General features: G+C 43.6%; 1 protein-coding gene and 1 non-coding gene across 2 annotated transcripts in view; both read right to left on the minus strand.

Annotated features, from left to right (window-relative positions):
* ATP5F1B (ATP synthase F1 subunit beta) overlaps positions 1-20,262 on the minus strand; it is a 202,271-nt gene that overhangs the window by 137,377 nt on the left and 44,632 nt on the right. The window contains exons 2-4 of the mRNA XM_044075484.1: positions 8,869-9,051; positions 8,179-8,353; positions 7,662-7,783 (exon numbers count right to left, since the gene is read on the minus strand). Coding sequence (XP_043931419.1) covers positions 7,662-7,783; positions 8,179-8,353; positions 8,869-9,051 — 480 coding nt within the window. The remainder of the gene's footprint in view (positions 1-7,661; positions 7,784-8,178; positions 8,354-8,868; positions 9,052-20,262) is intronic.
* LOC122805714 lies at positions 8,429-8,501 on the minus strand. Its single transcript, XR_006365422.1, has one exon. It is a non-coding gene; the product is annotated as a small nucleolar RNA SNORD59 (small nucleolar RNA).

Below are 20,262 nucleotides of genomic sequence, written 5' to 3' on the forward strand. Positions count from 1 at the left end.
ACCCAAGAGTCACACAGACCCACATGTTTACTTTAAGCTTATACTGGATAAGCTATCAGGATTAGAAAGATTGCGACCCAAAACCCCATTTTCAACATGCATGCTGAAAGAGCTCCAGCCACTTACATTATGTTACACACCTGCTGAAAGTTAAATTGTGTTGTGATGCAATTTATATAAATTCAACCATCACTTTGGTAAGTATAGAGAGAATGACAGGTGAAAGTCAAGGTCAGGGTGTCCCACAGGGCTGTCCTAGGCCCATACTTCAGGTCTCTTTGCCCATTCAAGTTGTCCTGTATATTGACTGTAGAACACCTTGGATGGAAATACACAAGAACTTGACTAAATTGACCATTTGGACAAAACATGCTGAAAAGAATATTTAAGACAGGTGAATATTTAATACAAATCACATCACACAATTTAACTGGATTCAAGGACCCAGCTTAAAAAAAAACGTTAAACAGTCAAGTGCAAATTTGTTTGAATAATCACTGCTGCAGTAGCATTAGCTACATAGGATACATCCTTGGCAAGTTAGCCAGCTTCCAAAGTGTCTGCGTGCCTTCCATACACCTAAACTGTCAAACAGCTCAAGCAGAGCTAACCAAGACAAGGTTGGGCAGGATGCACTTCAGTGTTTCCTTACCAGCTGAGACAGGAAGGCTAAAGGTATTACTGCCCTTGCCTGAAATATTTGTAGGTTTGCCCGTTTTTGCACTGCACTTTGTAAAAAAATGTTTAGGTAAACCACTGAAGGATTTTTAAAAGGACTTCATACTCAAGGTTCATGAGCATCATTTTGGATGCAAAACCAAAGCCTCTTGATTAACTATAGGTTCATAGGTAGGTACAAGGCTATTTGCCAGAGGGCATTTATAAGCCTAGCCAGAGTGTCTGCTTTTGCCACCCCATTGATTAACTGGCCCTTTGTCAAGCAGAGCCAATGAAGTGATCACAGGAGTGTATTTTCTGTTACCCATCGTCAAGCAGAGCCAATGAAGTGATCACATGGGTGTATTTTCGGTTACCCATCCACTCGTGTATTTTCTGTTACCCATTACCCATCCACTCGTCAAGGTTTCTCTTGAAGAGCGTTAGTGAGGGGCTCTGCCTGACGTAATTTGGAGTTTTATTCCAAAGCCTGGGGAGTCTGACAGGAATCTATCCCTCCAGCATGTTCTATTAATTGCTGTGGTGAGGTTTAGCTCACTAGAGTGTGTGGACTTGGACATGGCTTTATAAAAGTCAGAGATCACCTCTGAGTAAGCGATATGCCATTGAGTACAGCCGGAGTTTCCAGTCAGGCTGCATAGGACATATGGAGGCCAGTAATCCTCTTGGCGAGGTACTTCTGTGGTCTTTCCCAAATGTTGGAAGTGTCTTGTGAGGTACATCCCAAATGGGGCATTGTACTCTATGATGGGTCTAATGAGTGACTAGTAGAGGGGCACTGTAACCTCTATTTCTAGATGCAAACCCTTTAGTAATTAGATGGGCCACAGGATTTCCCAACTACTTTGGCAATATGATTGTCAAGTAGAGATTACCATCTACCTGGGTCCCCAGATTGCTTATTACCTCTTCTGTATTAAGGGGGCTGCCACCATGTGGTAATTCATGGGAGTTTTGTTTTTCCCCAAATGGGATGACCATGCATTTTTTGGCATTAGTTTTAGGCCATGACCGACACCAGGTTCAGTCTCAGTAAGGCCTTTTTGGAGGATGTCAGTCAGCCGGAGAGTCAATTATGGCTCCCAGTTTTGCAGTAATCTGTGAACTTGGTTAGCCGTAGTCATCCTGTGTCCATTCTATGGGCACGTAGCCTGTAGAGAGGCTGAGGTTGAAGAGCATGTTTAGGTGAGGGAGTTAGGTTCATTCAAGATGCAGCCTGGGACACATCTGTTCCCATGGATGCTGTGTTTTTTGATTTTGAAAGGGCAGTTTTCACCTGTGCATCTGATTTTTGGGACACTTTTCTAGTATTGTTGTGGACCCCTTTTGGAGGCGAGGGGGGTGAAGTTTGCACTGAATCTGCCAGGATGTTGGCAATATCAGTAGGTTCAGTATATTTTGCACTAGTTCAGTGCATATCTGCGAGTTGTCACTTGATTCTTAACAGCTAAAAGGCAATTTCTGGGCCAGGAACCACTCCTCTTGTGGTAGATAAGCTAGGCGGCTTCCCTCCAACACAGAAAGGCTTGAGGGGCTCAGAAGCTTAAAGAGCCCTGGATACAGCAAATCTGTACCTGGACTAGATTAGTAACAGGAAAGGCAGGAAACTTTTAGTTATGTACTCACCATAACTTCAGATGTTTGGGATCCATCTCGCCTACATTCTGAATGATGGGTTAGTTTGTCCGCAATGCACACAGCACACATAAAGATGTTATGTGATCCTATCTCGCTACATTCTGAATGATATGACACAGTCCTAGCAAAGTGTGCGGGTTGGACCGAATGAGCTTTGATAGATGATGTAAGATGAGACAGATATTTTAATTGCATGTAGCAGCCGGGTCAAAAGGGGAGATGTAATCAAGATGGATTAGCAAACTGGGGATCAGGTAAGGTCCACGGATCGTCCACTGCATGCTGGAATCAAGGAGAAGAACCTTTGGCACTGTGTTTTGTGTGTTTGCAAATAAAGCATAGGCAAGCGTCCCCATCTCTTGAAAAAAGCCTGGAACTGCTGCTTTAGAGACCATTAGGAGAGAGAAAATTGTCCAGAGAGAATTGTCCCAATACATTTGACTTTCTGGATGTTTTCTCTTCAAAGAAGCGGTAGCGAAGCAGCAGCCCCACACTCAGCAGGCCTGGCCAGCTCATGGCCTCTCTGCATCTGGGATCCTGGATGGCGATGATGCCTTGAGGAAGAAACTTGTGTAGGGCCTGTAGATAGAGTACAGCCCTCATCTCCAACACGTTGATGAGAGAAAGAGCTTGATCCGAAGCCAGGAGCCCTGAACTTTCCTGATCCCAAGTTGGATGTCAGCCCAGCCCAGCGAAGTTCCCTTTGATATTTCCGTGATGATGTGTGATGATTGAGGGAAGAATGAAAGGACCATTTAAAAGAACTGCGGGCAGACATTTGCCTAAAAAACGTGTAGGACCCTGGCTGCTGGGGCTGGATCCTTAGATCTGAACTTGGCCCTGTACGTTTCGGATCCTTCGGCAGGAAGAAGAAAGCATATCAATCTTGAGTCTATCTCTGCTCCTATAAACTTTATGCGTTGAGGGCAGCCAAGACTTCTCAGGTGAGCCGTCACTACTGCCAAACACTTGGTGAACACCTGGGGGGGGTGTGAGTGAGACCAGGCAGAGCAAAAAATTTAATGACTGACTCCCCCCTGGCTGGCGAGATACCTTCGGGACCATTGGATGACTCCTTTCTAGCAGCTTTAAAGTCAGTCTGCTGCTATCCAATATTGGTGGTGGGTCCGGGTCCTTCTTGGACGGTGGGGGGTGGGGGTAATTTCTGAATGGATCTGGTTCAGGGGACTCCGGCATGAATCAAGCACCCCACCTTGGGTCCAAACAAATGAGGACCCATCAAAGGGCGCGTCGTGAAGGGGAGACTTGAAGGGCCTCCAACTGACACAAAGCGGAGCCAGGCTTGTCTCCGAGAGGAGCCACGCCTGTGCCTGCCCCCTCTACGCCCCCTTGACGCATAGGAAATGAGCTCATGGACATGAAATTGATGTAGAATTGGCGTGGACCAACTGAGGCCCGGCTGGGCTAGCTGCTCCAGGTAGGTTATCGAGAGAGGGAAACTCCTTGACCCTTCCCCCTCTGGCCTGCCTGGTAAAATGTGCCCAGATAATTCACCTTAGGTAAAGTAAAGAAGTCAGGGGTCTTCCATTACCTATACCTATCCATACTCCTAGACTATTAGGAGGATGGAGTTGTTTGAGGATCTCTAAGATGTGCTGAATGAGACATCATCCGAGAACGACTTGAGGGACCCCTCTCCATTGGCAGTCGGATCCGGCGACCTGGTCGAACCAAGAAGCCCTTTTCTTTTTGGGGGGGAGGAGAGGAAAGCTTCTTCAAAGAGGTTTTGTTTACCCCTTAAGAATCAATTTTTTTTTTCCTCCTGACCTGGAGGAAAGGAAAAAAAAAACATACGGCTGCATGACTGCAAGTGCTTGCTTTGCCCCCTACATACACAGAGATGATCGAAGCGATGACATACATCTTAAAAAACCCAAATGACAGGGAACTCTAAACTGCTATATACTTGAGACCCTGAAAGTTTCAAAGGTTGACCGTCCGAGGGGGCCTGGATGTGAGGGGGAAAAAACAAAACTCAACCACACACAACACAATTTTTTCACAATCAACAAACACACAGCGCGATAGCCGTTAAAAGCAACTTAGTTAATAAAAGCTACTCAAGCCAGCCAGCGAGAAGACCGTCTTCGCGGGACAAGCGCAGATCGAGGCTGGTAGTGGGACTGGTGCTGGGATATAGTAGCTAATATCAAGAGCCTTACTTCTTTGGCATCAAGCACAAACCGACTTAAAATCAGAAGGTTGAAAGAAATGGAAAAGCTTCCCAAACGGCCAATAAGCTATAATTTCTGGGCCAGAAGCCGCCACTCCTGTGGTACATAGGTTACCTAGTGCTTACCACTCCCACCAATAAGCTAAAAGGCTGCTCTCCAACACAGAAGGGCTGGGGGGGGGGGGGGGCTCAGAAACAGTCCTGGATACTTAAATATCACTATATACTATAGTTCACTATAAAGTGAACTACAGTTAAAGAATTATGGACGAAGGCCCAGAATTGCAGAGAATATGACCACACCTACAGCCAAAAAAAATAAACTAAAAATGAAGTTGCAAAACCTTTACAACGCCCAGGCTACACTGCACAGATTCTCAACCCAGACTACACTGCACAGATCCTCAACCCAGACATTAAAGCACAACACCCATTCATTAAAATTCTTCAAAGTTAGAACAGGTAGCCAGACAAAGGCAAAAATGAGAACAGTCCCCAAGTGCTAGAACCTAGGTCGGTCACATTAGGCACAAGTGTTGAGGATGAAGCTCAGACCACCAAATTACTTGAAACAAGCAAGAAAGCTACACAGTGCACAGATTACTACATCAACTCTCCAACCTTTGAAGGGGAAAAAAGGCACAAATTGCTACAAATAGCCTCAGCAACCCATTCAGGAAGAGGTGGTATTCAAACTGGCCTGGGAAGACTGGCTAGGGCATAGGGGAGCTTCTCCTTTTCAACATATGCCACGGCTCAAGAGAAAAATGATTCCAGGTTAAAAAACTAGAAACCACTGAAGGCGAGACACCTAGAGCTGAAGTATCAAGTTACAGGCACTCCCTGTATGTACTCAGCTGGAGCTGCAGGACAGATTTCACATCTTTAAGAGGGCTGTCTTAAGACTCAACCTAGCAAATTGCTAACTGTTGCAAGATGCTTGTTCAAAAGAAGTCACTTTCTACTGTATATTGTGCAGTACCGCATACTATGCCTAGTTGTGCCATGTGTAAGAAATGCAGTTTGAAAACCAAGCGTCACTTCTGCCTCATGACTTCACTCAACCTTACGAGTTTGTTCCATCTACCACCCAAGTAACCACAAGTGAAATTACCACAAACATTTGGGCAAAGGACAGGATAGCAAAACCACCACCTCCCTTTAGGAAAGGGTGCTTGGATAAAAGTTTGGCAGAAAAGGTCAGGTTGAGGTAGGAGGGCAAATTCTTCAATTTAGAGGCAAAGGTTGAAAGGCCTTTTATGCTGGTCACAGGCTTAGGTCTTTGCCTACATAGAAGTTAAAATTGCTAATTAAAAGTAGGACCACAAACAAGAGAACATTCCAAGGACACTTCAGTGTCCTATTAGGTCTGTTAAGATTCTTAAACAGACATTTTTTTAAACAGGGGAGTAATTTAACTACTAGCATTGAAACAGTTAAGCTGGTCTGAGAACAAGAAATCAAATTTTCCTCCTTGGAAGACGCAAGAGTTTACTAGCCATTCAACAGTTACTCTCCTTGAGAATAGAAGCATATGAATGGCATACAAGCATCTACTCTTGCAGGGGGATTTAAAATACTTCCCAAATTTGTGGGACAAGTGAAAATGGAATCACTCCAGTCAGTGTGGCTATCCAATGAATCTCAACTGTGATGCATTAACCCATATAGTCCACTCAGGCAATTAAGACCCATTCACTGTCTTGTGGTAGCTCTTCAAAGGAGAAGTCCCTCCCAGCTTCTTAATGTACTCTCTCCAAAATGCTGTTAAGTATAGCTGGATTACTGAGTGGGCGGCTATCAGCAACCTCCCTCAAACTGCAGTACAGCCAGTACCTCTGCAAGACGTGATACTGCCCCACTACTCTCCCTCCCATGGTGTTAACTGAGCCATGATCTTTGCAGCAATTCCTAAAGACAACTTTTGGTAAGGAAACAAAAATTCAACAGTAAGGAGCATTTCAGTCACCAATTTAAAGCAGCCCATAAACTTGATCCCCCAAAAAACAATGTGCTCTTAAAAGACAGAATAATGCATTTGTATTCTGCACACTAGTATACTTTTTCTAAACACTAAAGTAAAACATTTCACTCAAAAGCCATGTACAAACAAGCACAAGCCTTCCATCTGGAAATGGAAAATTTTTATTCAGTTTAAGGGGGAGGAATCTATGGACTATGCTGTAGAAACATCCTCAGGACATCTTGGCAAACAGCACATCCTGTAGAGGACAGATGGCTGCCCTAAGGCAGCTACTTTGGAGGGAAGAGTACTGTTCTGTAGGTTAACAACTGTGCTAAGAAAAGGCAGAGGCTGGCATGAAATGCCTTCTAAAATGTACTAAGGAGATTAGACACCAACTGTAACCCCCCCCCCCCCAAACACCTAGTTAGAAAAGGCTTTAATGCAGCCACCAAATAAATGGCAATAATGTGTTCTTGAGGAAAAAAAAAAAAAGTAGTGCACAACCCTCAAGAAGGCAGTTAGCATTATACCCATTTGAGTGGAGTGCAGGCCTTTGACTAAGCGCATGGCAGTAAGTCATGCTCCTAGAGATGGGGTTACAGCCCAATACCTAGGCCTTCTGCAAAAGAAAAACTATTAAGGCTGTTCTTGGGTGTTTCAGGGTTGTACTGCATCAGACATTAACAGATGCTTGTGTAAAGCAAGCTGCAGGGAATAATTTCCTTCTAGAAACTTTTGTACAGCCAGTAGAGAAGGCAGACCTAGAAATGAAAGAATTACTTTACAGCCCCCCCCCCCCCAATTTTCCCCAGCAAAGTGGGAGCACCCTGCCATTTGCACTCCAGATCTCTGCATTCAGAGAGAACTTTAGGTATCATGGTAGTAAGCTCGGTTTACATACTTAAAAACACAATTCAAATTTTAAGAAACTAATCAGAGACTGCAGTTGCAGTTCACAGAGTGCTTTACACTGCTCCTCGCTGCCAAAGTCTTTCCTACAATCAAGTCACATGGCCCAGAGGTACTGCACTTTATAAACTAGTCAATAAAATGTACAGGCATGACCACAGAAATAGCTCTCTACCAAAGAGAGCAAGTCTCCTTTCTTATATGGCAGAACTTGTAGATTTGAGTTCTGAATTTATGTTTAAGATCATCTTGCCCTTAAGGGGAAAAATTACTTACCGATTTTACCACCTTTGGCATATGGTGCCAGCAAGTCCACAACTTTAATGCCAGTTACCAGGATCTCCTGTTCAACACTCATGTCTGTGAACTTAGGAGCTTCAGCATGGATAGCTGAAAATCTAAAAAGAACAAAGACGAGTCATGCTCCAATCACAGTGCTCAAAACGCAATATACAGCTTTTTGACTAAGTCAGTACTATCAGAATACTTTCACTCTTGTACAAGATGTGCCACTGCGCCCCTTTTGATGCCAGCGATGGCAACATTTACTAGTCTATTAACACACACAGTAAATTAATGCAGTAAACATGGAAGCTCCCAACTGGGCATAAAACCCTGCTTCAACCAAGACCTTGAGAAAACCTCCAGAACATAGCATAATTAGTCTAAGAAATCTAAACAAATCTATCCCAAGATAGAAAGATGGAAATGTATAATCTTTAGCATCTTACCTCCTTTATCTACTCAACCACAGAAGTAGACCTGACCCATCCCAAAACACAGATATACTTACTGCTTTGTAGTAATAGGTCCTCTTTCATCAATGGGTTCACCAATGACATTCATAATCCGGCCTAGGGTTTCAGGACCAACAGGAATCCTAATAGGAGCCCCAGTATCAATAACCTTCTGTCCACGAACCAAGCCTTCTGTGCCATCCATAGCAATGGTGCGTACAGTATTCTCACCTAGAGAGGAGTGTATTTCATTAACACCTTACTTTCTACAGCATTTAACCAACATTTCAGCACAAAAGATGCACAACTCTTCAGAAGTAAGACTGTCTTCAGATGCTTCAGAAGAACGAAAGTCATCTGCAATACTCATCACAAGAGTGTACATGACTTTTATCCCCATTTTTCTAGGCAGAGCAAGTCTTGTAGCCCAAGGACATATGGAGAGTGGGAAAACAGCACAGCTACAAGGTCATAACTAAATTGGGGAGGTCAGCAGTGGGTCACTTACCAGAGGTGTTACCATGGGTTACAAACTCTTGCAGAAGAAAACATTTGCACGTATAAAGATCTAAAAACAGTGACCTCAATACAGCAATCCTCAAAAACTAAAATTAGCACCTACCAACAGATTCATATCTGCTCCATTAATAGGGAGCCAATATTACATCAGAAGTAATGTAAAGTGATAAAACCTATTAGGAAATAAAGACAGAAGACAAATCAGACAGTCAAGCTATACCACTTACCAAGATGTTGAGCACACTCCAGCACTAATCTTGAGTCACGGCCAGCTACTTCCAAAGCATTCAGAATAGGTGGAAGTCCTTCATCAAACTGCACATCAACAACAGCACCAATGACTGCCACGATTCGCCCTGTTGCAACACCAGGCTTTGCTGCAGGTGCACCTTGAGCCACATAGTTTCGGCCTAAAGAGAGAACAAAATACTTGAACTTGGTCAGGAGCAAAGCCAGCTCATCTGAACAGTGTAATCAAATCCCCGTCCCATATTTTTTTTTAATTAGTCAACCTGTTAGCGTGATCATATGTAGTTTTAAGTTAGTGAACCTTTCTATCAAGTTTAGGCTTCTATACATTAACTGTAGGCTGATCAACTGACAGTGCTGGGAAGTAACTGGACATCTAACATCACCTTCCAAAGTCAAAGAAGTGAAGTGGTAGGCTATGAAAGGGAGCCCTACTATGCCAAGGATATTCACCCCATTTCTGTTAGCTACTCTATTCAAAACACAGCTCAAAATCTTATCCAAGGACGCAGTGGGGTTCTACAGTCCAGTAGATGTTCTCCAGCACAAGTCAACCAGTATTTAGGATAGTGATACAAGTAGGCAGCCAGGTCTCTGCATTCATACAGCTGCATGGACATAAAGCTGCACATCACAGGACCTCCACCTGTGAAGTGGCATGGCTGTCATACCTGCATTCTTCCCATCCAAGACAGGAAAGGCTTGCAGGGCTACAAGTCCAAAAAAATTGAATTTACAGGACACTGCAAGTGCAAGCAGTCCACCCACAGGTGTCTTGAGGATGCCTTACACCAAGTGGAATCCAACTGTCCAGGGCTCCCCCAAAAAATCATGCAGAGGATGTGTTACTGCAGGCTGCCTGGCTTCCTACTGGGTAATGGTGTGAAGCAAGTGGAGATGCATCTCAAAGACCAGACCATATAAAAACAGATGTTCCATTAAGTTATGGGGATGAACTCTGTCCCACAACCATTTGGGTCCTACTTTTGCAAACAGGCTTAACAGCTCATCTTCTAGAAGGGCATTAATCAGCAAGGATCTGGGTGCAGCAGCCTTCCCGTTTTAGCTTTTGTACATGCTTGGACAGGAAAATGAAAGTTTAGTTCCTTTTGACAAACTATACCAAACATAACTTGTGTGCACTTAAATTCTGTGGTTTGGGACTATTTTGAGGGGGGCACAATGCAGTTTAGACAGCAGTGAACACCCGCACATCATGAACCTACTGGTGACAGATGCCAAAGCCAGGATGCCCTTTGAACAAGCTCCAAGGTCACAGTAGGCAAATGAGATTCAAAAGGAATCTAACCCTGTACCACAGAACTACAGGTCACAGCCTTAATCCTCTGCGCCAAATACTAGAAATTATACTAGACCCCAAAGGTAAATTTGGACCTCATCACATCTAGTTTAGAATCGTATTTAGTGAAGCATGTCACCCACAGCAGATTACCAGGTAGTCACCTCTACTGCAAGATGTTCCTTGGGTTTACCTTGAGGTCCTTCAGCCAGTATACAGCCTCTCTACACCTCCCTAAAAACAGTTAAGTTGATCATTCCTAGGACCGAATGTATTCGGTTAACATCTAGACAATGTTAAAGTTTGAAAAAAGGGGTGTTTAATTTTATGGTGAAATTTAATCTGTAAAGTGCCAAGGTGGTACAGGTTATTTAAACAGGGTAGCCTCAAATGGATCTAGACAGTCATTGTACATGTGTAAAAGATCCATGAGAAATGCGGCCTTCGAAAGCTAGAAACTGCTGCAGTATGGACTGCAAGGATTAACTTTATTTTTGGTTAAATATGTGCACAAAATAGAACTGCTGGATAGGGGGCAATCCATACAACAAAGGCTTATTGTGGAAGCTTTAGTAGAAAGGAAAAACGAAACTGGCAAGTTTTGAAATCTGAGGACTGAAACCTGTGCAAAAGCTGAGGGGCTAAACGTTTATGTTAGGCTTGCCAGATATGATGGAAGCAACCCCTGTACAGTTTTGACCTCTGGTAGAGAAGTATTAGGCCAAAAAGGCACTACGAGAACAGTTTTTGCCAGGGGGCAGCTGCCACAACTACAGCACCCTAGATATCTGCCCCCCTGGATAAACTTGAGGGTGCTACTTAGCAAGGACAGTCACAACAGGGCTTGACCTCTCAGCAAAAGGGCACCCAACTGGCTTGGCCAACATACGCCGCTTCAACTCAAGGCATTCACTGCTACCCATGTGCTGCAGGTCATGACTGTGGGATTACCCATGCTTGCCAAGAGACCAACTAGTCCAAGCAGATGGCCCCCCACCTTGAGGAAGTCCTGTAAAGCCTGCAGTGTTAAGAAGCCTTAAATTTACAAGGCCACATGTTGGCTTCTTCCCCATCTTACAAGACCTACAAAGACTACCAAAATTTTGATGCACAATACTGCTGTAATCAGGGGATAAGTCTGAACATTGGACTGCACAGATATAATCCTGCCTTGTGGCACAATGGCCAGTTACGCTAATGTCACAGTACAGTTGTCAGGAAACCACAGTTCCTCTATCCTGTAAAAGTATAGACACTCCACAAAACTTCCCTATACTCAAAGTATACTCCAGGCTTTTAAAGCTTTACTTCTGAAGTCACAGTATAGATGCTTCTGAAAACCAGGCATTAAAGGTTTAATCTATAAATGGAAATTTGCTAAGCATGCATAGTGAAACAGGCAGCATGAAGTACAGAACTTGAGTAAGATTTGCAAAAAAGTTAGGAAAAGGAGAAATTCATCCTTTATAACCAATGCAGACATGGAGTGACAGTCATGCAGTGGATATAAACGTGAAATGGACATAAATGTGAAATATTCTAAGAATTTTTGATAAAGCAGCCATGACAGGTGAATACTGCCACAAGTTTTGAAAGTGTATACGTACAGGTTTCTGCAATACCACAAAACAGCAGTATGCCATCACTCTAGAACAGGTGAACAATGCTTTTAATGGTATATTTTGTGCATTGTAAACCACCCTTTAACCCCAACAAGTCTTTGAAAATGCCATTTTCTTTAATGGGATTTAGTCTTTGCTTGTATATGTAGTACTAAACCTGTTCTATGTAGTACTAAACCTGTTCTATGTAGTACTAAACCTGTTCTATGTAGTACTAAACCTGTTCTATGTAGTACTAAACCTGTTCTATGTAGTACTAAACCTGTTCTATGTAGTACTAAACCTGTTCTATGTAGTACTAAACCTGTTCTATGTAGTACTAAACCTGTTCTATGTAGTACTAAACCTGTTCATCTGAAATGCGACTCAAGCCCACTAACACTGTAAATCGTTAAGAACTTTACATTGGCTGAAAAAGGAGTGCAACAATAGCTGGATATATGCCAGCTGGTTGGGGATTTCAAGCCAATGCCAATTTAGTTCACATTGTGGTTTACAGGGGAGTGTATGCTATCTGCAGTTTGTGGCAAACTTTGCCATTATAGCATAGTTCCATTTTGGATTTAGTGGAGGTTTTGTAGATTGGAGAGTACAGTAGCACCATAACATTTAGCCGGGGTAGCCCTGGTTGTGGCACTTGGGTAAACCTATCTGTACAATTAGGTTCTCGTTAGTTTTTAAGAGTACTTCTCCATTATCAGAGCAACTGTTGTAATGAGCGCTTGGAATCTTAGCATGCAGTCACACTTAACCACTAAATTATGTGGAGGGAACCAAACAGAAGGTAAATCTGAGGCATCATGCATCCATCTTACAGCCAGTGTCCCTGCTTCACCCAGCAGGCATCTACAGAGGGGCTGCAGACATCGCGGTGAGGGCAAGGACAGCAGCCAGGAGTGCAAAGGCTTTCCACGGCAGAGGCAGGATCCTGGACAGCAGTTTGGATAAGAGCCGGGCACAGTACAGGCTGACAATTGCAGCTCTACAATGCAGGTTTGGGAGGTCCTGTCCATGATGGTTGTGCAGGCTTGGAAGCAGTGGTTAAAACTAAACTAGTTTCAAGGATTTTTATACAACAGCAGTAAGGATCAAAACATACAGATAACTTGGATGGGGTCAGAAGGTATAGTTTTACCTTCTTGTTACTGGCACACAGGAAGTAATTGTGTGACTTTGCCAAGCAAAGGAATCCTAGCTAGTAACAACTCGCTTACCCGTGGAAGCAGTTTTCAAAATTATCTACACTGATGCAAAAATCTAACAGTTTCATGTTACTGTAGTATTGTGATGGCTGAGAGCCCTTAAACTAAACCACAAGTACAGTTGCGTACACTTACCATAAATGTAGATGTTAAAGTGTATTCACTGGCAGTCATTACATTTGGGTAATCTGTTGGCAGGTTGCCCTCAGTCTGCCTGAATTCCAAAGTCTTGGGTCCTGTGTCGGTTGCAGTCTTCTTCCATGACATCAGGGGTATAAAACATGCAGCAGACGCCATTTTGGCAGCCTGGACTGCAACAGTGAATACACTCCAACATCTACATTTATGGTAAGTGTACACAACTGCACTATGTTCTTAGCGTTTCACTGTTGCAATCATTACATTTGGGTAGAATCCCAAAGCTATGGTTGGGAGGCTGGAGCCAAAACAGCATTAGGTGTGGCTATAAAGCCCTGCACCTGCAAAGCCTGCCCTGGACTTGCTGGTGGAATGAGACCCAATGCCCTTGGGCACAGGTTTATCATAGTGCAAGTAGCAGAAACGTATGCAGTGGCTTATCCACTTTGAAATGGTCTGCTTTGAAATAGACTTTCCTTCCGATCCTGCAGCATATGACTAGTAATTGTTCAGTTTTCTTAGAGCTTTAGTCCTGCTCAAGTAGAATCTTAGCTGTGTACGTCCCAAGGAATGCGTCCCAAGGAATGCAGAATTCTCTTCCCCTTGTTCTGCAGATTTGGATAAAAGGTTGGTAGATTAATTTTTTGGTTAAGAGCCACAGTGGAAACCACCTTAGGCATAAAAGTATTTGTCCTCAGACACACCATCTGGATAATTATGATAAAGGCTCTACAGCCATGAGGTACCTGTAGCTCTGAAACTAAGCAATTGCTAGTAGCAGAGCCAACTTTATATCAGCAGTAGCAGCTTGTTCAACTGGAGGCAAGGTGAGCTTTTCCAACACATAATTGAGGTCCCATGCAGGTAATGGTGATCTAGGAGGCCTTACATTTTTGGATCCTCCAAGATACTGCTTTAGTAAAGGATGAGAAAAGATTGGTGGCTCTGTATTGTAATGAGCCGAAATGGCACAGGCATGGATTTTAATCGATTAGAAAGATAAGCCTTTGTCAAGCATCTCGTTAAGTATTGTAATATCGGAGGAATATTTGGTTCTGCTGCATCAGTTCCTTGTACTTTATTCCAAGCACAGAATCTCTTCCATTTGTCAGCATAAGATTTTCTAGTACTAGGCCTTCTGGCTTCCAAAACTACATCCATCACAGCTTTACTGAGAGGTGTTTGTATAACTACATGATCAGCCATGCTGCCAGGTTCAGTGTCTGTAGTTGATTGTGCAGGACCTGATTGTTTAGCTGAGACAGTAGTTGGTCTTTGAGGTAAGGTCCAAGCTGGAGACAAGTTCCTTAGGATTGGGTACCAGTACTGGTGGGGCCAGTCTGGGGCAATTAGTACCATCCTTGGTTTCTCTTGTCTGACTTTTAGGAGGACCTTGGGGAGAAGAGGCAGAGGAGGAAAGGCAAACTGATTGGACACCCTATCCTTCAGTTGGAAAAACCTCTTTCCATGCTTGTCTGTGAAAAGTCCTTGTGCAGAAGCTTTAATTGATAATTTTGAGGAGAGGCAAACAGATATGTCTGGGCTTCCCCATTTCTTGGTTTATCATGCTGAAGACTTATGGATTTAGTTTCCACTCACGAGGATCCACAAGGTTTCTGCTTAAAATAGTCTGCCAGTGTATTTCGTTTTCCTGGCAGGAATTGAGCTTGAAGATTTATTTGGTAGGTCAAAGCTGTCCCACAGTGCCATGGCTTATCTGCAAAGGGGGTATGAGTGTGCCCACCTTGCTTGTTTATATACCACGACTGTGGTGTTCAGTCTTTCAGTAGTCTTTATCAGTGGTTGCCCTGAATGAAGTCCTTGAAGGCTGCTAGGGCATTTTGAACAGCTAGCATCTCTTTCTGGTTGATATGTAGATGTGCTTTAGGGTCCATATGTCCCAAGTGCATCTTCCTGCCATCTCTGCTCCCCCCAGGCATAATCTGATGAGTCTGTTAAGGTTTGGTTGGCAGGGGGGGGGGGGGGTGTAAGGCCCATCCCATGTTTTGGTGACATGTCTTTGCCCGCCATAGAAACTCCTGTTGTGGACAGGGAATGAGAGGAATAATTGCTTCCAGACTGAGAACGTTGACTCCATAAACTTTTCAGCTACCATTGAAGTTTCCTCATATGCAGTCTTGCATATGGAATCAGTAGGATGCCATATGGAATCAGTAGGATGCCATTAAGCCCAGAGCCTGCAGAATTTGTCTTGCAGATAACTGGGTTTGTTTTTGTTGCCAATTTGAAGTAGTCAGTTGCCTTTGCTTGTCTGGTGTGAGGTAAGCCATCCGAGCAGTTTTATTCAAGCTTGCAGGAATGTTCTTTTGAGAAGGTACCAGTTGTGATTTTTTGTTTATTGTGTACCCTAGGCATGTTAGAAGTCTTTTCACAAATGACAGGTGTCCAAGATGAATGTCCTTGTTCTCTGCTTGAGACAGTCGTCCAAGTAAGGATATATTTGTATACTTTGTCTGCAAAATGCAATTACTGGTGCCAGGCACTTTGTAAAGACCCTGGGCGCAGTAGACAAGCCAAAGGGCAGTACAGAGAATTGGTAATGCATTAAGCCAGCCTTACATCCGAGGCATCTTCTGCAGGATTGTGTTATTGGGACATGCAGGTAAGCTTCTATTAGGTCTAATGTCACCATCCAAGCATTCTGGGCAGAAGCTGCTGCAAAGTTAGCATTTTGAAATTTGGAATGTCCAAGTATGTGTTCAAAATAGATATTGGCCACCAGACCTTGTCCTTTCTGGGTACCAAGAGTAGTCTAGATTTTCCCATTCTGTACTGGCTGAATAGACCCCATATCCATGAGGGACGTAACCTGTTTGTGCCTCTGCCCATTGATTTTGGCAGATCTGGCCAACCATTTGCCACGGAAATTAAATCTGTATCCCTGTGATATGTTTAGTACCCACTTGTCCTGGGTTATCAACTGCCAATTGAGCAAAAAGTGCTAACTTCCCCCTATGGGTGCTGCCAAAAAGATAAGTGCTTGGTGTAGGCAGAGGGAAGTCATTGTGATGGTTTTCTGTAGGTGTGCGCTTCATCTCCTACAGATTTGGAGATAGATGGGCCCCATTGCTTTTACCTGTATGAATCTTGCGCCTGGTATCTGGAACCCTTAGGGCATCTGGATTTCAGCTCTGTGACAGGAAAGGACCAATTTTTTGTAGGCCAGTGTCTATGGAATCTAGGTGGATGCACTTAAGTTTTGCATAGACTTAGCTGACAGCTTTGTCTTCCATTTTCTTTAAAACCTCTTCTGCCTTACAACCAGAGAATCATGCTGTACAAGGTGCATCTAGCAATTTAGCTTTAACATGATCAGGCAAATTCTGTTCCTTTAAACTAGGCATGCCTCCTAAATCACAGATCCAGTAACTGCATACCTGCAGGAGACCTCTAAGGAGAGAGAATCTCATTGCAAAGTATGCTTTCCAACCTGTTCAGCTGCATGCAATAATTCCTGCAATTCTTTTTCTGCACATTCTGAAATCATTTTCCGTTTCAGAAATCCCATAACATGTTGTTGGTACTTGTATGAAATGGACAGTTCAAGGCCCTGACCGAATCTGTCAGAGGAGGTAGGATTTTTTGCTGTTGAGGCCTTAACCCCCTTTGGACCCTGTGAAATAAATAGTTTCAGGATCAGCAGCAGGGTTTCTAAATAAAAGTTTTGATTCAGGGACCCTGTAATATCCGTCAGGCTTACTGGGAGCTGGAGGCAAGAGTCAGACAAGCTTTACTCCGAAAACAAATCCACAATGTCTAAAGCAGGGGGAATGGCTAAAGGCCTGTGCTGAGGGAGAAGGAAATGAGAGCCTCTTGATTCTGAGAAGTCTTAACTCTCCCAGTGAAAATGCTCCCTCAAAGTATGCAAGGTTTCTCCAAATGAATAATCCTCAGGAGATGCAGATGGTATAGACTCTGCATCAGAATCCTCATAGGGAGGTATTAGTAATTCCTGATCAGAAGAGGAATCAGAAGAAAAAGAAACCTGAAGATTCATAATCAGAGTCTTGCCTAGGCCTCTTGTCTGGAGGGGAATGGGTAACCCTGATCAAGGTAAGGAGGTCTTCAGCCATTCCGATCTGGTTTTTTAGGCATAGAGGCCTGTGCAAGTGGCTCATGAGTCTTTAGTTTTAGAAGTTGCTTTTGACTTTGGTTTTGCAGCTGTCCGTTTAACATAGGTCTGAATACACTCAAAAGCCGGTGTCTGCTCAGCGGCTCCGGACCCAGAGGGAGACATCTGTCGATCCAATACCTAGAGTACTTTGCGGCATGCATCCATGTGGGCATCAGTAACGGCCTGCAACTCAAAGGTAGTGGGTATCAGGGGCTGCAAAAGCACCTCACCGAGTACCGGCAACTGGCTTAAACTTTGGTTTTGGATTTATGTACTCTGGTACTCTGATTGCTATCAGACGACATTTCTAGGTAGTTAAATTGTTTCCAAAATACTTTGATGCAAGAATATACAGACACTTAATAGTGCGTTTGTTAAATCTAGCACAAAACAGCCAGGCACGTTGTGATCAGGGCTTAGGCAAGGATTACAGTATAAAATGGAAATCCTTACGAGGAATTTTCTTCCCCACAAGTAATACAATTAGCTTTGACACAACACACGTTTCCCCAACAGGGTACTTTGCTCTAATGAAGACTTGGTTCTGAAATCGAAACTAACATTTCAGTAGTCAGTCGACTGGCATTTGCTAAATGCTTCTGCTTCGGGCACCGTGTGGCAAGACAGACAAGAAAATGGAGTCTGCTGCATGTTTTATACCCCTGACGACATGGAAGAGAAGACAGCAACCAACGCAGAACCCAAGACTTTGGGATTCAGGCTGACTAAGGGCAACCTGCCAGCAGATTACCCAAATGCAATGATTGCAACAGTGAAACACTTAACATTGGACTCGAAAGCAGTGGGTACATAAATGCCCATGATCCCAGACATTTAGTAATGTGCTGTTTAACTATGAGGGTCAATCAAGCATGTTAAGTTGTTCCCACATTAATGTTTGCTGGCTTCCCTACATATTCCAACTTAATTAGTATGCTTTAATAACTACCATACTCCAAGGTACAACTGTTAGTCAGTACGATTTGTAAGGCAACCATAGCTGTGTGATCATTGCATGCGCCTGCTAGTGCATTACAACTGTTGCCCTGATAAAGGAAAAAGTGCTGTTTTGTGGGATATGGATGTCAAAGGCAGGTTTGTTTTCTATGACCCTTAACACTCGACAAAGCTACTTATCCACTTAGCAAATTGTAAACAGATGAAAGCCAAGGATGGTGTTCTTGGGAAGAGTACAAGTTTTTGTATTAAGAAAGGGTTGGGCATTTGTAAGCCAGGATTCACTAGCAGTGAAAGACTTTAGACAGTTCAGCCACTGTACTGTGGTGGGGCAGCAACCAGAGATGGACTGTGTCAAGTTTTAAGGGGTGAGAAACTAAGGCTTTATTTAGAGGGAATCAAGGAATCCTGGGGGGATACAAAAGTTTCCTTCCTCTGTGGTCCTATCCACACAGTATCTGTAAGATATTACAACAGTGGCTGTACTATGCCCAGGTCAGACGCCACATTGAGTTTAAGAATATACTGCAGTAGGTATTTCATTACCTGTTGGTGGTGGATACAAGTTGAGAATTTTGGCTATGGGGCAAAAGTTGGATGTTTTAGTGGAGTTAACTCCTCTACAGATTGGGATAAAAATTTCTATATAGCAAGGACTGGAGACTCTAATCTATTTCAAGATGCTGACTGGATAGGCAACTTGAGTCGGCGGCAGCAAGTTTAAGTACTGTGGTGGGAAGAGTATCTACTGATGTGAATCAGGGTTATATAGCTGCTGTGGATACAGGCTGAAGTGAAAGATCTGGTTGTCTTTGCATTGGCTGTGTGTGCAGTGGGCAGGGTCTGAACTAGATGAGAAGTTGTTGGTGTTTGAGTTAGTGAGAGTAGGGGTAGAGGTACTACTGTTAGAGTTTAAGCACTTTATAAAATCCATAGCTGAACTAAGTCCTCAGTTATAATGGATGGGGGGCATCAGGTGCTGGGAAATGTTCTTTGTACATGCATTTTTAGACCCCCTTTTCCCCCAGTTCCCATCAGTGATCTTCAATTAAAGCAGCAGGCATCTGATGCCAGTGTGTAGCTCCCTGCATACATTACATGTAAGCAAATCAAATATTGCAAATCTTAATGTATTTTCAGAGGATTTTGAAAAGCTCTTTAGGTTCAGATAAGTACTAGGCCAACTGCCCTCATGGGCAGTTTTAAGCCTAGCCAATTAACCAGTGTGAGAATCAAGCCCTGCACCTTGTATCTGTAAGCAACCATCTTAACTATTAAGTCAGCCTCCCCCTCAGGAAGCAAGTAGTTCTGGCTTAGGCTTAGAACTCAGAAGCAGGTGTCTAAAAGCCCCCCTTCTCCTCAGTATCAGAGTAACAGGATGGTGTCCAAGAGGCTCCCTAACATTAGGGCTTATGATGAAGTCATGGTTTCTAAAGAAGTAATCCCCAGCTAAGCAAAGACCCACGGAGGGCTAGGAGTCAAGTAGTCAGTAATTATGGGAAAATCTGGTCCTTTTTTACCCCAAACTGTGCTGCAATAGCCACGGAGCATTTTGAGACCACAGGGGCTGTGGTGAGACCAAAAGCACTTAAATATGACCAGCTCTCATTCTGAAATGCAGTTATCTCCTGGACTCACTGGGTCAGACAGGACATTAAGAGTGCTCGAGGTCAAACTTTGCACAAGTCTAGCCACTAAAATAGCAAGAACTGCAAATGAGGGAATGCTGCAGGTCTGGCTGTCCTCAGCTTCACCTGCTCAATACGGCAGGTCATGCAGGAAAGTGCAGACTGCTTCCAGACCAAACAAACAATTAAGCTCCTCCTTAGGGATTCTACAGTTAACGCCCCACACTCAAGCATTTTCCTGTTGAGAACAAGTCCAGAATAGAAAATAACAGTTCTCAGCTTTACCTTTCGTTTTAACCTGTGGAAATAAGACAGACCAGTCATCTTTGTCCAAAATTGCAGTGCCAAAATCAGAAGCTATTCAATTTATGTAGTCATGCTTGCCCCTGC

This window comes from Protopterus annectens, chromosome 6.part1 (genome assembly GCF_019279795.1).
Source record: "Protopterus annectens isolate FY-2018-M chromosome 6.part1, PAN1.0, whole genome shotgun sequence".
NCBI classification, from domain to species: domain Eukaryota; kingdom Metazoa; phylum Chordata; order Ceratodontiformes; family Protopteridae; genus Protopterus; species Protopterus annectens.